This window comes from Notothenia coriiceps, unplaced genomic scaffold (assembly GCF_000735185.1).
Source record: "Notothenia coriiceps isolate Sejong01 unplaced genomic scaffold, NC01 NC01_scaffold00037244, whole genome shotgun sequence".
Taxonomy (NCBI): domain Eukaryota; kingdom Metazoa; phylum Chordata; class Actinopteri; order Perciformes; family Nototheniidae; genus Notothenia; species Notothenia coriiceps.
In genome coordinates, this window is record NW_011369945.1 from 3,106,653 (window position 1) to 3,123,318 (window position 16,666).

At 39.7% G+C, this 16,666-nt stretch overlaps 2 protein-coding genes and 1 long non-coding RNA gene across 3 annotated transcripts in view; 1 reads left to right on the plus strand and 2 right to left on the minus strand.

The window, feature by feature from the left end:
• git1 (G protein-coupled receptor kinase interacting ArfGAP 1) overlaps nt 1-2,791 on the minus strand; it is a 26,198-nt gene extending 23,407 nt beyond the window's left edge. The window contains exon 1 of the mRNA XM_010793266.1: nt 2,404-2,791. Within this exon, the coding sequence (XP_010791568.1) occupies nt 2,404-2,455 (52 nt within the window). The 5' untranslated portion in view covers nt 2,456-2,791. The remainder of the gene's footprint in view (nt 1-2,403) is intronic.
• A 1,157-nt stretch (nt 2,792-3,948) lies between these two features.
• Nucleotides 3,949-16,666, plus strand: part of ankrd13b (ankyrin repeat domain 13B) — a 53,987-nt gene continuing 41,269 nt past the window's right edge. Inside the window, exon 1 of the mRNA XM_010793269.1 lies at nt 3,949-4,373. Coding sequence (XP_010791571.1) covers nt 4,266-4,373 — 108 coding nt within the window. The 5' untranslated portion in view covers nt 3,949-4,265. The remainder of the gene's footprint in view (nt 4,374-16,666) is intronic.
• LOC104964472 (uncharacterized) overlaps nt 12,312-16,666 on the minus strand; it is a 9,004-nt gene continuing 4,649 nt past the window's right edge. Inside the window, exon 3 of the long non-coding RNA XR_800423.1 lies at nt 12,312-12,322. This is a non-coding gene — a long non-coding RNA (uncharacterized lncRNA). The remainder of the gene's footprint in view (nt 12,323-16,666) is intronic.

Consider the following 16,666-nt stretch of genomic DNA (forward strand, 5'->3'; position numbering starts at 1 on the left):
ACAGTCCCCCGGCATATGACTACATGCGGTTTTCCAGCAGTCAACGACATGATAGAACCTCACAGAGGGCACGTCAAATCGAAAGACTGATAGACCAGTCACGGAAGACTCCGATTTCAACACCGGCACTAGCGACACGTGCATAAACGCCAGAACGTTCCAACAACAGAAAACAAAAAATAAGTGTGACAGCACCTATTGAGCTTAGACGTTGCATTCAGCTGAGCACTTATCCACTGCGAGTCCATTCTAGAGCCATAACACAGAGTTAACAATATGTATTGTTATAATTTGCATATTTCTTCACGGGTGTAGCGAGTCATGATATAACTCTTAATTAAACATCTTTCAGAGACGCATCTATGAGGCGAGCGAGATTTTTTGTGGACATCTGCTACTATCAGCCCTTTTCGCGGCCAAGGATAGGCACAATATAATATATTATCTTAATTTGTTGCCACAAAAGTTATTGCTTGATTACACACTTTGATAACGACAGGATATGTAACCTTGACATTCTCCCCTACGTACACCATAATAACTTGCCTCTAAAGTGCTTACACAATACTGAGATTTTGTATTATACAATCCCATCTGTCTCAATACAAAGTTTACTATCATGACAGCATGATTCATTGTTGCTATAAACCGTGCAGATTGTGGGGTGACATAAAGCCTCCTGAAGCTTGGCTTGGACAGTGAGGATCAGTTATCCTTTGAAGCTATGCCATTTAGTTATCCCTTAGTATGACACAAAGCTGGGTTGTAGGGAGGTGTCCTGTCACCCGTGGCTAGGTCAGCACTTTGCAGAACGCACTGCGTGTGTGTGCATGTCGTCATAAGGAGGGGCTACATGTGAATAGCAGCAGTAGAAGAAATGTAAAGCTAGAAACAGGTAGCCTACACCAACAGAAAAAAGCTCACCACAATTATGAAACATTTGAAAGGAAATACATGTCAAGAGGCAAACCCTACAACATACACACAAATCTCTGCCTACGGGATTTATTTGGCAGGGACCTCACACATTAGACTGTTTGTATATTGCAATAGCATTAAAAAAAAGTGTTGAACTGTGGTTGGTTAGTGCTGGTCAGTTTGAAGCAGGAAATGCACTTGATGGGGTAGGAGGGAAGACAGCAGGGGGTTAAGTATATAGTAGTGGCAGGAAAAAGGTTCATGTCGTAAAACAGAGGCTTGGTGTAGCCAGATTTGGAGCAGTGAGAAGTAAGGCCCTAAAGCTTATGACAGTTTTACACACACACTGCTATCAGGGGGGAGCAGCTGTGAAGAGGGCAGCTGTTGTAATGCATGTACACATGACTGAATGCCAGCAACTCACACACAAATAATGAAGTGCTTCAAACTAGGCATGAGGGCATGTGAGGCTACATTTGCCAGCTAGAGGCAAAGGAGGGGAAACCTATATTGATTTGGCATCATCTCTACGCAATATGGGGGCAAAGAAAACCTGTTATACAGTGCCATATACACAACATATTAATAAGTTTCAATTAGTTTGAAAATAATTATAATATTCCAATTCACGTTGAATTCAATGGAGTTTCCTCCTGTTGCGTTAAATTCCCCCTTCGTTGGTGAAAATGTTGTAAACTGAAAGGAGACTAAACATTGTACAACCAAATAAATCAGTATAAAATAACGTTACATTAAACACGTTCACTTAATTATGTATGCTTTTCAGGGCTTTTCAGCAGTCTACGTCAACTATGAATAACGAATGTCAGATTCCGTCAAAAGGACTAGATGTGTGTGAAGCGTTAGCAATAACTTGCCGTTTAGCAAAAGTTAGCTAGACTAGCTAGCTAAGCTAGCAACTGTAGCTAGGTACACCCTCTAAAAAACACCAAAGACAAGGACCAAAAATAACACAGTGGTTTTGAAATGTAGGAATGATAATGTGTGGTTCTATTCCAGGGGTATACAAAATGCTTTGTAGAAGTCAGCAGCACATTGATTGAAAATAGCCTGCTCGTTAGCAAGGCTAAGCTAACGCTTTTAGAAGTCTGTCCCGGTCACAAAAATCAAAACAAACGTCTGTTCAAGCAGGAAGGCTTCATAAACCGGACACTCAGATCTTCCACTGCAGCAAACAAACTGGTAGCTTTGCATATGGTCTTGGTCAAATCAATATAGATATTTAGCTTCTCAATTAACGCTAAGCCGCTATTAGCCAAATATGTTCCCATTGTGATAACACGCCTATTTTCACTGTTTATTTTGGGCCTAAGCGACTCCCGAAAGCCCTAGCCGCTTTCCTGCTCCGCGGACCCGCTGACAGTGACAGCAGCTTCGGCCCTGTTGTCCCATCATATCGCCCTCCCGACGTATTGTTCCACATATGTTAGTGGTCTAGTTTTGATTTATTTCCCTCCTTCTTACCTGGCGCACTGCAGTCGGCGCAGACTTCTGTCCTTTGTAGCTTTCTTGACATCTTGAAAATCGCTGAAAATCAGAGGTGGATACTGGCGATGATGTGGATGTTCGCCCGTACTCCCCCGAGCTACCGACCGACGTCTGCCGTCAACCGATGCGGCCCCTGAATCCCCGGAAGCCGGGTGATGTGATCAGTTTTCCCGGCCAGCTGACAGTTCGATTTCCCGTTTGTTCCTGCGGTCTCTTCGCCCACGTCCGCTTCTGAACTCCAATCTGGAGCTAAATTATGCAAACATATTTAATATGGCTGTTCGTATGAAGCTCATATCGGAATATTTACTAAATATCTTCGTTGCATTGCCTGCAACTCACCGGGAGACGGCAGCTCTCTACCTGTCAGTTTCCGCACACACACACACACACACACACCCTACAGCAGTAGCCTACCTATGGAAGGGGCTGGGGAGGAGAGAGGGCAAGATCATCCTGTCATTATGTTAAGGTGAGATGCATTTCACACAAAGATGATCAAAAAAGAGTATGCATTTAAATGTGTGTGTTTACATTTTAACCCATAGCTGAGTTGTGTTTTAATGTATGTATCAGGCATATATTTATTATTATTAGTTACTTGTTAGACGCATATATCTAAAGCAACTTACACACATTCAATACTGTGGACAATCCCCACAGGAGCAATTTGGGGTGAAGTGTTTTGCCCAGGGACACAACGACATGATGACTGCAGTGGGACTCGAACTTGCTATCCCCTGATTCAAAGTTCAGCGTACTAAGTTCAGCGTACTAAGTTCAGCGCACTATTCCACTGAGCCACAGCCTCCTTAAATAATTTATTTATTGTCTTATTGGTTCAATATTATTTACTGAATTTTGGATCTGCATTAGCCTTTTTCCACAAAGAAGCAAATAATCAAAATGTGAAAGTATCTGATCCCTTTTGAAACCTTATAACTGACATTTCCCTTGAACAAAACATGTATTGATTGTATTATTTCACAAAAAAGGATAAGCTCATTTGTGGATTTGGTAGCTACCAGATCAAAAAATATATTCAGTATGAATATGTAGACCATTTGTATTTGATTTGTTGTGCCATAGAGTATGAGCACAGTACAAACACAAACAAAACATTTAAAACACAGATTCCATTCAATATGGCATCTAGACAATCAAAGACAAGATGTAGATGTGAATGAAAGAAAAAAACTATAAGGCCCACAAGATTTTATACATACAACGAATCCTGCAGCATCAAGGAATATATGTTTGATTTAGACTTTTAATTGATGCATTTTCATTTGCAGTCCAGCTACTCGTTATACCTTTTAGTATAACATTTTGGGATTACTGTAGGGGGTATATCGGTATCTACCTTTCAATAATGTGTGTATAATTTCTGCGTTTCTTTAACACTAAACATATGTTTTATCCCAACATCCCTGACAGCGGATTGGCTGAGTTTGCGCACATTTCATTGCAGCTTGTCAGCAGCTTTCTCAGTCACCACCGGATGGGAGGAGAGGAGGAGAATAGATGTGTTGGAGTAGGCAGGGGAGAAAGAGAGAGGGAGGCAAGAGGTGGATGAACGGGTGGTTAAGACATAAAGGTGTAGCCTAATCTACAGAGACAGCTAAACGACGGGGTTATTTCCATAAATGTTTTTCACGGGGCTTTGCTGTTTATTCTTAGCAGAGCAAGCCGGTAGTCATTCACTGTTTCTGACGCGTAAGGCTGCCGTTGGGCACCAGCGCCGATAAAGGATGATATGTTTGATTAAATAGCATAAATATTAACAAAGTATAGCTCAAATCTAGGAGACACAGGAGGAGGCAAACTATGATCAGAGGATGATTTCTTCAAAGAAAACTCCGGAGAAGAGTCGTTTTCCTATCCACTATTTGGTGTGGCACAACAAACACCGACAGCTGGAGAAAGAGCTGGCAGCGAACGAGCAGGTGAGACGGTAAAGAGGGTTATCTCCCCTTACAGACGCAGGCCTGTGTCTTTAGTATAAGCGTTTAAATGGGCGTGTGGGTCCATATAGATGTAATAGGTGGTGGTGTAGGTGCCATCCATGAAGCACTTCATTCAAGAACATGGTCAATAGCGCAGTTAATTGTCATCTGTGGGGTGGAGGTGGACACTTGTAGACATCCTTAGACTTGCATTGCTTGCACACTATTTCCTTTTTGTCATTAATGTAAAATACCTTTTTTTATTTACTGCACTGGGGCTTATTAAATGTACCACCTCTGTCATTTTAATATGCATGGGAAGTTGTAACTGGAGGTTTGTTTTCCTGGTAACATTCCAACTGCAAATGACTGTGATCGTGACCCTGATAGTGTTGCAGTGTGTGTATGTGTGTAAATGTATGTGTGTGTGTGTGACAGTCAGAGATGCTTTATGCCTGTGCAGCATTATTGCATGATCTACTCAAAACTGTATCTCTACCTTCCCACCAGCACCTAGTGAGTGGGTGAGACAATGCAGATACTGAGCATGTGGGCGTACAGTTGCCAACCACCAGTAAATACAGTAATGGGATCATTATGCTTTTGAATTGGACTTCAAAAGAAGGGCTTTGTCATAATCAAAGGTAACATTATGTTTTGTTAATAGTACAATTTGAGTAATCATATGGGGAGGGAGGGACTCGATGAGATGATAAGAAATACACTAGTGTGTGTGTGTGTGTGTGTGTGTGTGTGTGTGTGTGTGTGTGTGTGTGTGTGTGTGTGTGTGTGTGTGGAGAGAGACAAGAAGAGCATGCATATAAATTCCGTATTTATTCCGCAAATGTACTGAAGCACTTTGCCATTATATAAGAGATCTTCTGCAGTTTGTCAAACATATTTATGAGTGCATGCATGCAGCAGTCTCAAGACATCACACTTCCACACATGCACCTGCTTACTTACGCACCTTCTTGTGGTAAAAACAAAGTGCCCCAAAGGCAGTTCTTGGTTTACCACAAACCCTAATGTCGTATAACTGTACCATTACATTCTTGACCATAATTACAACTATTGGGAGGTAAATGGCCAATACACCCTAAAGGAATTTAAGAACAGACTATAACCTTTAGTATTTAAGTGAACGTCAGAAAGAGGATGAAGCATTTATGATCTTGAAACAGAGGAGACAGTTATGTTTTCTTTAAACTTATGAAGCCTTGCCGTTGTTGGAAACAAATTATAATACCATGCTGGCAACAATGAATTGGAATGAGTTCAAGTTTAATGCTAAATGGTTTATTATTAGCCAGTAGCTACGCAGTGATGTGACTCAAACAATGGCTGTGGTCAGGTGCAATTCCAGCGCTTAAAAAAGTGTTGAATGAATTGACATACAATTAAAATCGGCATATTCGACATCTCCAGAGGAGACGGCGATCCCTACATTTGTTTTCCCGTCCTGGTCATATCCAAAACTGATCCATCACTTTTGTTGATTGAGGATGTCTTTAAAACTAGTGATCAAATTCCCAATAGCCTCAGCTGTGGATCATTTCTGATGATGGGAAAAGACAAAATATGACCAATTATAAAATGATAGACTCAAAGGTAATATTTCATACTCAGTTCTCTAAACTGAAACTTTTTATGTGTTCAGATACCACGGAGAGACTCAATAAATCATCCCTCACGTCCCCATTTGTATTTATTTTTTAGGAACCCTGCAATAAATATTTTCTGATGCAAATGTAATTGTTCCTCTGCTGTCAAATTCAACCTATATATCATATTTGATTTTTTATTAAATTAAGCTGACAGACAACATTTCATTTTGGTGAGAACAAACACAAATCTTTTGTATCTTAAGTACCAAAGTGTTCGACATCCAAAAAGATGTGATACTGATCCTTAAAATCAGCATGATTAGTCACCCTCCTCTTGTGCTTGTGTAGGATAAAGACTAATTTGTTTTGGGATTCTTGGAGTAGATCTGTTTCTACCAACTATTTCAGACACATGTTGATACACCCTGTAATGTTGATAACTATCAGAAACTGTATTAAAGATGAACACTGTTTGACCTTTAAAAAATGTAACTCATAATGCTGTCAAAACAAGCATAACAAGAAAAGAGGGAGAAAGGCAAATGATTGGTCTTCCACTGCCATTATGTTTTTGCATGCCGGCTCCAGAGGCAATCTCTTTGACTTAGATCATTAACCTCGGTTATCAGCTGTGTGTGAATAATGGTAGACCAGAGCAAGTTCTGGTAAGATAGGTTGTAAACAACAGAATTGGAAAACTTCAGGCTTCACCTGTTTATTGATTTATTTGGCATGGACTACATGTAGGCATTTAAATAAAGTGTATACCATGCAGTGTGTATACATTTTCTAGCCATAGTTATTTTTACAGGCATTGTCCTATACCTAATAAGAGTTTAGTACATTTGTTCTTATATCTTGGCTCCCTCTCATGTGGATGAACTTCTGCATAATCTATACTATTGAAACCTTTTTATCCTTTGCTCCCTTGATAATAGCATGTGTTTGTTTTTATGGGATTATGTGTGGGTGTATGTTCATGCAAGAATACATCACGGTTTTGCATATATTGTGAAACGCAATGCTTTTTTGCATACTGAAACATTTTACATCCTACATGACGTCTCCTAAACTAATACAATTAGTACAATGTTAGCATCCCATAACTTTATATGGTATCCTGAGTCACTATTTTCTCTATTTGTGGTGCTGCTAACCTAGGACAGCACACACCGTTATGCTAAAACTCCAAGCTTCTGTCAGCTTTACAGATGACAGGTGTCAAGATGCATTGCAGGCAAATGATGGAAGTTGAATGTTGTTAACTGCCATTCCAATGTGTTTTGTCAATCTCTCTGCAGCTGAAAAATATCTACTTTAGTCAATCTGGACTCAAACATGACCTTGCCAAGTATGTCCAGGCCCTATGTCCTGTCTGCTGTGTTTAACAATGGAAATGTTCTGACATGCACTTACTTAGATTTAAATGCTCAAAATTGAAATGCTAGTAACATAAAAATAAAGGTCCAATGGGATTAGTTTAACCATGCTGTTTATGGCAATATTCTACCAGATAACATGTGATTAGTAGCTAACAAGCTGCAGAAGATGGCTATATGTTTAGTACTGTCAAAGGTGATGTGAAACAAATTGATTAGCTATGAGGAGATGGTTTCCACTTTGTCATGGTTAGGTCTCACCATGGGTCAGAATGGCCTTCACACGTGTCCAACGTTGTGTGGGAAGACGCGTGCTGACCGGTTGTTAAGATAAGAGGAGCCTTGAGGATGTGGTCTGCTCCTGATTTCACATGAGATCTCACGCTGAACAAAGTGTGACTCTTTCGCTGGCATATTAAATCCGGTTCTTGCAGACCTTAATAGTGTTTATTAAAAATGCTTTAACAGAGAAATCCACACCTAATTTACTTTGATTTCTCATAACATAAATATTTACATTCTATTTTTTCCATTTCTATTTTAACTCCTTATTTTTATACAACTTTGAATTAAATTCTTGTTTATTTGACCTTTTATTTTTCTAAAATGTAGCAACCATTATGAAACCCTATATCCATAGGATATTATCGCATGGATATAGGAATTATAGAATTATAGATTATCTAGATTATTTAGAATTACTAGAATTATCTAGTCCTCTGAGAGTGAGAAACTCATAGAGCATCAGCCATGAGAGAAGCATAGATGGAGAAAAATAATATGATAATTAGATATGCATATTAATATAAAAATACATTAGTAATTCTGATATCACATGATAGGAATGAGGGTATAACATTATGGCCATTCTGTTACAGCCCAGATAACAGAGGCAGTATTGTGCAAGTTATTGCATGACAATGGTTGGTCTCTGAAGAATTCAGTCCGCTGCAGAAGAATCCTTTAATATGACTCACCTTTGCTTCATGCCCGAGCAAAAGGAAAAAAATCTATACCATCTCCACATCCGAGGTTTTTAAAGCCCTCCCAGCCTTTGGTGAAATTATGGAATTTATTTTCATTCACCATGTGCATGAATCAGATGTCCGGCACTGTTTCTGATCGCATTGTTACTGTATATCCTTCAGTGCTTCTCAAAGTGTGGTCCGCGGACCACTGGTGGTCCGTGAGCGCCCCCTAGTGGTCCGTGAGTATATTGGTAACATTTCACATTTGAAATAAATAAATACATTTAAGTTTTCCGTACTCTCGCGGGAATATCTCCACAATGGAGCGAGCTTACGTTTCACTTTCGATTGCATGATATAGCCCAGGGCAACACCTTCATCACACATGTTTCCACTTGTTTGTACCATTTTCAGGCGATTTGTAATCTGTTCTAGAAAAACGATGTGTTTTTGGATAGTTGTGGAGTTTGGTGGTCCGCGAGTGTTTTTTTATTGATTAAGTGGTCCTTGGTATGAAAAAGTTTGAGAAACACAGGTTAAATGAATGGCTGGTTGATGTAGTTTTTAAAAATGCCTGCTTTTCTTCCATTTAGAGTTTACAACTAGATCTTCCATAAGCAGCATGTAACACATTGCATGTGGTAGTGAGTGAGGGGAGCAGAAATGCTGCCACAGCAGGCAACAGTAGAATAATTGGTACATCCGATATCGATGTTATATCGCAGAGCCAGAGAGGACACTGAACATAGTAACAGGAGGAGTTTCTGAATGAATGCCAGGGACACACAGCTGACCGCAGGGAGAAGTACATAGCGAATGATACTAAAGGATGAGAGGAGTAGTAAAACAGGCAGAATATTTAACGATCTGTGATAAAAGAGGTCATGAAAGATACATTTTTAGCTGTTTTCACCAGATTCAAATAACAATGTTGATGTGAAGGAGGGAACTAACATTGAGAAAGGCGAGGTGAAATAGAGAAAGCAAGGAAGCAACATTGACTGAATTAGGAGTGGAGGCAGTAACAAGTGATAAAGAGAGCAAAGACAGAGAGTATAGAAGCAGAGAGGAGGTGGGCAGGAAATAATGACAGACTTTGACCATGAACAGAGTCAGTCTGGCTTGCAAACAGACGTAAACGCGCAGTGTGATTGAAAAAAAACAGGTCCATGTAGAGATTGATGGTCAATCTCGAGACGAAGGCAGGAAATAACAAAGATCTCTGCTCTTTTCCTCCGTTGATGTTTCCTGTCCTCTCTGTGACTCTGTGTCTGACCCCAGCATTTTTGATTATAATGCTCTCGGCAAGGTGCTAATGTTAAATCAGCATTGTAAAATCGTATGATGGGTTGGTGGCATGATTGAACAAAGCCATAAATTAAGCCTCATGGTTCACAGCGTTCATTCCTGAATCTGAACGCCAACCATCTGCTATCTAATTGCGCTTTTGGTCTCTTCTCTTTTCAGCCCGCTTCTCCCTGTTTCTTCTAATCGCATCAACGCACTGTATGAAGTTGATCTTATCCCCTTTCCCTGCAGCATCAATATACCACCAACCCATCCCTAACCCTGCTTACCTCCCTCTGTGTGATGAAGTTGTAATTGCAGTGCAGCAAAGCCACAAAGAGATGCCATGAGAGTTGAGTTGGGGTCAAATGTAGTTAACTTGCTGAAAGCTTATTACAGAGAGAAATAGAGATTCACAGACAAGACAGTCAAGTACATAAAGGGAAAGGGATATTGCTGTTGAAATAAATGCAGCTTTTCTGTGTTTGTTACAGTGGATCCACCTTTACCTTCTCTAGTTTCCGTAACCCTCTAATCATAGATCATCATAGTGTCAAGTATTTCTTCTCTTGTGGAAAAGCAAGCCGTAAGTGTCAGCTAGTTGCATCAGGTGCAGTAATATCAATGCTAATATGGACCCTGAGGAAGTTAATCCGGAAGGTGAGCCTTGTGATTAAGGGTTATTATTTTTATTTATTTTTGAAAGATTAAAACAATTTATGGTGTTGTACAAGTTTATCTAACACTATGGATTTTCAACCTTGGTGTAAAAAATAATCTTTAATCAATACACTGACTTTTCCTTTTTTTTCCCCCGTAGGAAATGCTATGCTGTTACAAGCCATTTAACCTTAACCAAAGCAGTTTGTGTCCAGTTGATAATGAATTGTAAACAAATAAATCTCAAGCCGCCATGATTTTCCTTTAATTTGACCTGCCAGGTAAATGCTAAATGTCCCAGAGAAAATTAAACTTAGTGCAGCCTTCTCTTGCCAGACCACTGGGTTCACCTGAAATTGCTTCATAATTCACATGCTCCCACACACAAACACACACACACACACACACACACACACACACACACACACACACACACACACACACACACACACACACACACACACACAGTAGGAAAGAGACAGCTGTGGTGTTTCCCTCCAGTAGTCTACAGCCGCTACATTATGTGATTATGCTCTTTTATAGTGTTGGTTGCGCTGTATGCCTCAAACAAAAAGATTTACTCTTTCCATCTGTGAGTGTGCCTGCATCTCTGTGAGTGTGAGGAGGAGAGAGAACAAGTGCTTTCTCATTCTCTCTCTCTCTCTCTCTCTCTCTCTCTCTCTCTCTCTCTGTTGCTTGGCATGTCTTTTCATTTTCATTTTAGAGAAGTCAGTCAGAACACTGCAAAAAAACAGGTGTCCTCACCTTTAGAGAAACATCTGAGAAACGTTATCTTTGCTTTCCTCCATCAACATCACACTCTTTGTACTTTTTGCTTCTAAGTGTCTTTGTCGCTGTGTGCTTGTTCATCCTTCAAGATTAGGGTGACTGGTAAACTGAAATAAGAGTTGTGATACAGAGACATTGTATCGAATGAAATGTAGGTCGTTCTAGTCGTTTTATTTGGTACAATTGCTCTTATTTTTGCTCGATTTCACATCGCTCCAAAGCACCTGCACCAGGGGCAATGAATGGCTGTGTTCAGATGTGGTTTGTTACTCTTCTGTTGGGGTTATCATCACCATTTCATCTGCTCACTACGGTAGGTTATTTCTGAAAACCGTGCCACTTTGAAAATGGATCAGGATTTCATGGAAGTGTAGCGTTTGTCAAAGTCTCCCCTGCATGTAAAATCACAGAGGCAAGACGGAAGGCAGGGGGGGAGGAAAAAAGTTATTTTTGTACTCCTCTCTCCCATAACCACCCTCTGCTCCTGCGCACAAACATTTGGGTAAAGCTGCTATATGCACAGTTTTCTGTGTGTGTGTTTGTGTGTGTGTGTGTGTGTGTGTGTGTGTGTGTGTGTGTTTGTGTGTGATGTTTGTATGAAAGATTGATGTTGTCCTAAGTACCTGCCAAGCTGCATCAGGCCAGGCACACACTGAACGAGGGAGAAAGGGGGGGAGAAAGAGTGAGGGGGGGAGAGAAGGAGCAGATGCCACAGATAGAAACTCCTATCAATAATGCAACCTCCACTGAGCGTGCCATTGAGGGAGGGCGAGATGGGAACAAATGAAAGTGAGAGAGGGAAGGAGAGGAAAACTAAGAATTTGATTATAAAAATTAGATATGTGTTTACAAATAAGTAAAAAAAACATCTGAGGCACAGCTGTAAGAAAAAAGTTATAAAATATTGGTTGAGAGAAATTGAAGTAGAAAGCATAAGACTGTAAAAGAGACGAAAAGAGGTCAAGTTAAAATGGTATGTAGCACATGCAGAGCTGCTCAAGGGAGAAAAGTCTGACAACTTGTTATATTATAAATGCATTAAATGGAAATATGTCACCATAACGAGAATATTTTCTACTCATAATGGAACAGATTGACATGCCATTAATGGGAAGACAACCCTAGAATCTCAATCTCTTCTTTTTCTTGTTGAACGACAGAACAGACGAAATGCTTGGTAGGATCTGTGTTCTTTGTATAGCAAAAGGTTAGAATTGCTCTTAAAGGAAGTTAAGAAAGTAATTAAACTGGTCAAATATCTGTTCTCTAGTAGCAGGAGAAGCACAGTGTTTCTCTTTACAATAATTACTGATTTACTTATATGGATTATGGTTTAAAATGGAAAAGGTCAACATGTTTGCTCTCGCTCCAATACAACAAGACGGCATAATGTTTTAGCAAACGTATTTTCTCCTAAATAATGTTTTTCAAGTATCACAAATGTAGTCCTAGTTTGCATCTGTTATCAAGTGTGCCATTGTATTATATGTCCTTTTTTAGTCAATTAACCAGTTTTGTATTTAACCCAATAGGACAATCGGTGAACATAAAGTGGGTAATTAAAAAAAAACACATTCAGCTCACCAGAAAAGATTTACTCACATAATATGTGTCGGCACCTATGTGACCTCTGTATGGCCTCCAGAGTGATGTAATAGTTGAGTGAGAAGTGGCCGCTAAGGGATGAGCAGGGATAACATAATGTCCCTAACTACAGAAGCACACAAGTCAAACAATTAAAGGTGTGTGTGTGTGTGTGTGTGTGTGTGTGTGTGTGTGTGTGTGTGTGTGTGTGTGTGTGTGTTGTTTTGATTTTGAACAGAACAATGTTCTTGTGAATAGATAATTATGTCAGTGTGTCTGCAGGTCANTAAAAAAAAAAAAAGATCCCGATCCCCGATTTTTTTCCCTCCCGATTCCGATCTTTTGAAAATCACGTGATCGGCTCCGATCCCCGATCACGTGATCGGATCGGGACATCTCTAGTGACATCTTCTTAAACGGCTCAAGGTTTAGGTAACCTTCGTCTCGTTCTTTTACATTTGAAATGACCACACAATGCACTTTACCAATGCATATCTTCAATATGTCTCTTTTTCTTTCAGTAGCTGTCTGTTCTTAGCTCATCAGGTATGCTCCTTCTACTCCTATGATCCTTCAGTCTTATTAAAGTCCTAGTTGCCTTCAGGAACAGCTATGAAGTTATATAAATAAGTTGAAGTATGAAGTTCACTCACATGTTGTAAGAAGTCTTGATGTTCTGCACTCTGTGTGAGTTACTGATATCTAGATGTCAGTAACATTGAGTATTGCAAACTATAATGTAAAGTTAGAAATGAATTTCTCATCTGAATCCTAATTTCCTAGGTGTGTTAACACATTCTTTTACAGGATACGTTTTTGTGAAAGCAGCTTCATGTTTAGAAAAAGTGACGCCATGATGTGTGCCATTATTCAACCATGATTGTTATTTTTCGTTTGAGTGACATAGATAAACCCTGCTATAGTCATAAGGAAAGCACAGATTTCTTTTTGAATTATGCAAACTAACACGGATCAACTTGTAGCGTATTCTAGCCGCTGCAACCCACCTTAAGTGTTGTTTATTATCTTTAATATGCATTCACTAGATGTGAGGCAACAGAAGTTACTGCAAACACAGCAGAAGGTTCGTCTTGCAGAAAGGAGCCAGCAGTAAGATAAGCAATAACATAGTTTGAGAGGCTTCATGAAAAGCAGATGTTCGTCAGTAGCCTCTCTGACCTAAAGATCTGAACAGAACTGAACTTTGATGAGAAGTAGGTTTCCTCCTCTTTCATCTCCTACAACTGTCAGGACAGACAGCGGGACACTTTGCAGAGAAGCTGTTATGTACTGCTTGATGTTCCTAAAAATATACCCCCGACTCTATATAAAGGTTTACCCTTCTTTCCCCACTTTCGGTGTCCCTGTCATTGTCGGTCCCACAGCATGAACCCTCCATCTATCGTGTGGTTGTATCTGCAGGAAGCCTTCCTCGAGTGAAAAGAGGAACATGTCTCTTTTTGTGTGGACAACATGTCATGATGTGTCCCAGCTGAGGGGACAGGTGGGAATCAATGCAGAGGTTAAGGTGCACTTCTTTGAGACTCTCCAGTAGGATGCACCTGGTGCTGGCCTATAGAGGTGCAGTGTTGACCTATTTTTCTTTTATAAATATTTCTCTTAATTTTCTTGTTCAACACAGAATTCCCACAGATGGAGTGAGTTGTGCAAACATGTAGCTTTACAGTCGAAAAGTAAAGACATTTTATAGAAAATAAAAATGCCACCAGCAGGTGTTGACGTGTTTTTGAAGGCCAACCCATAGAGTAAGCATCACAAACAGTAATGGGAATTTAATATTGGATTTCAGGATATTGCAGAAATGAGCTTTGTGGGCCGGGCAGCACACGTTCATGATATTTAAACATTTTGTTCAGCAAGATGATATTCACATATTAACACCAATTTGTGCTTTTTTTAAAGGTGAGAAATGCAATTGGCATAAAAAGCTAACGTAATGCTATACTGCAAACTACATCTCGGTCACATGGCTGCGCATCACCGCCGCTAAGCTAAAGGCGGCTAACGGCAGCTAATGTCGGCGTCATGGCGCTTGGTAGTTCATTTATTCACTTTGTAAGCAACCACCATTTTTACGACACATAGAAGCTTCGTAGATTCACAAATGGAGCGTTTCCTAAAGTATTTTTAAGTATATAAAATCTAGTGATCTTGTGTTGATCACAGACTTTATAGCCCATCAGGCGTCCAACCACAAACACTTTCAAAACATCATTGACATCAAGACAGGATTTCCGGGTTCTAGGACTCACTCATGTAGAAACTGCTATTCTTCTGTTTCGGTCTCAAAATGATTTAAATCTGAATGAAGAAGTTGGTGTAACACAGAAGTGAGACACATGCCAATCAGGGCGGTTCTGTTCACGCCCACAAAGCATTAGACAAAGTGAAAACACCTGAGGGGTGTTTATAGCCTTCAAACTAAGTATAGGACGTCTCTCTGAAGACATGTAAAGACTGCAGCAAACTTTTGAACATATCAAAGAAAATCCCACATGTGGGTTGCACCTTAGCTGAGGGTAACAATTAGAGTAATGCAGTAAAACACATGTTTATTTTAGTCGTATGTAACCTTCAATTTATGAGTTATTATAGCAGCCCGCAAAAGGCTGATTAAAGTATTCACCATCATGTTTGTGGTGGTATTTCATTTGTTACCCATTTCGAGTTTGGCTGCATAATAAACAAGGAAATATGAAGATTATAATCACATTATACTTTACATTATACAAAGCTTTGAAAATATATTCACTAAAAATCTATCGTAAGAGTTGTAGGACATTAACAGTTCTGCAAGATATACTTTTTTATAATTTTCATGTAAAATATAATCTGTAGTTGAACACGCTCTCAAGAGTCTTTTCTAAGGCAATGGGTTGGAGCTGTATTAATTCAACTCTAACCAAATAGTAATTGTCCTTTTCACGTGATATAAAGAATCAAATGATATTGTTGGGTTGACCATTGGTGCTTTTTAAGAAACATTTACACAGTGAGAATTTAGATAAATAATCATCAGTAAAGTAGATATACTGGAATGACCAAGTGGATAAAGGCAGTCATATTTCTAACAGGTGTGTGGTGTAAAAAAAACAAAAACACTTGATACGATATCCCAAATCGACGCTATGGACGCTATCTGTACATATTTGAATGCCCTCTTTTTACTATACTTTGGAAACCATTGCCCTTATGAATGGTTTACCATCCTTGCAGGTTTTCTTTTAAATTACATGGCTTTCCTTGGCCTCTGTTGTTCGAATTAACTTCTTCACGAGTCATGAATGTGTTTCGTTTTCATGGCCGTGGTGTTTCGGCCGCGGCTCTTTTTAAAAAGCCAGATGTGAACAAGATGTTCGGCCTTGACTGGGCTTAGTCAGTAGCAACATTTAATAGGCATCCTTAAAAGACAAAACGATTTGCAATTAGGTGCAATTCTATTCAATCTCTCTGGATAATGTGACATCGTGGCAAGGTGTGTGACCTCTGAAAGCTGAAAGCCTTGAACACAAAGAGGCCGCCACGACGTCTGAAATATCCACTCCGGTGCAATAAGGGATGAAGCTTCTTGAAGTGCACACTCCCGGCTACAGAACATACTGTAAAGAGCACGGCATAAAAGGTGTTCAACTTCACCCAGCTGTTCATAAAAGCACTCTTGGTTGGGTTTGCTCAGCAGGATGTATGTGGGCATTATCAATCTTAGAAGCAGGGGGTCGCATGAGGGAAAACGTTTGTACCAGACGGTGCACCTGGGCTCATAAAATAGCCTCTTTTTTCTTAGGCTATTAAATAACCATTTGTATTAATCCAAATCATTTCCCATTCTTTTGAGTATTCAACACATTTGATTGAGCGGTTTTTTTGCATGCCTTTTAAAGACACAGGTGAGGATGACTACGTTTTAAATAGGGATGTCCCGATCACCTTTTTTTGCTCCCGATCCGATTCCGATTATTTGATTTTGACAATTTGCCGATACCGATTTTTCCCGATCC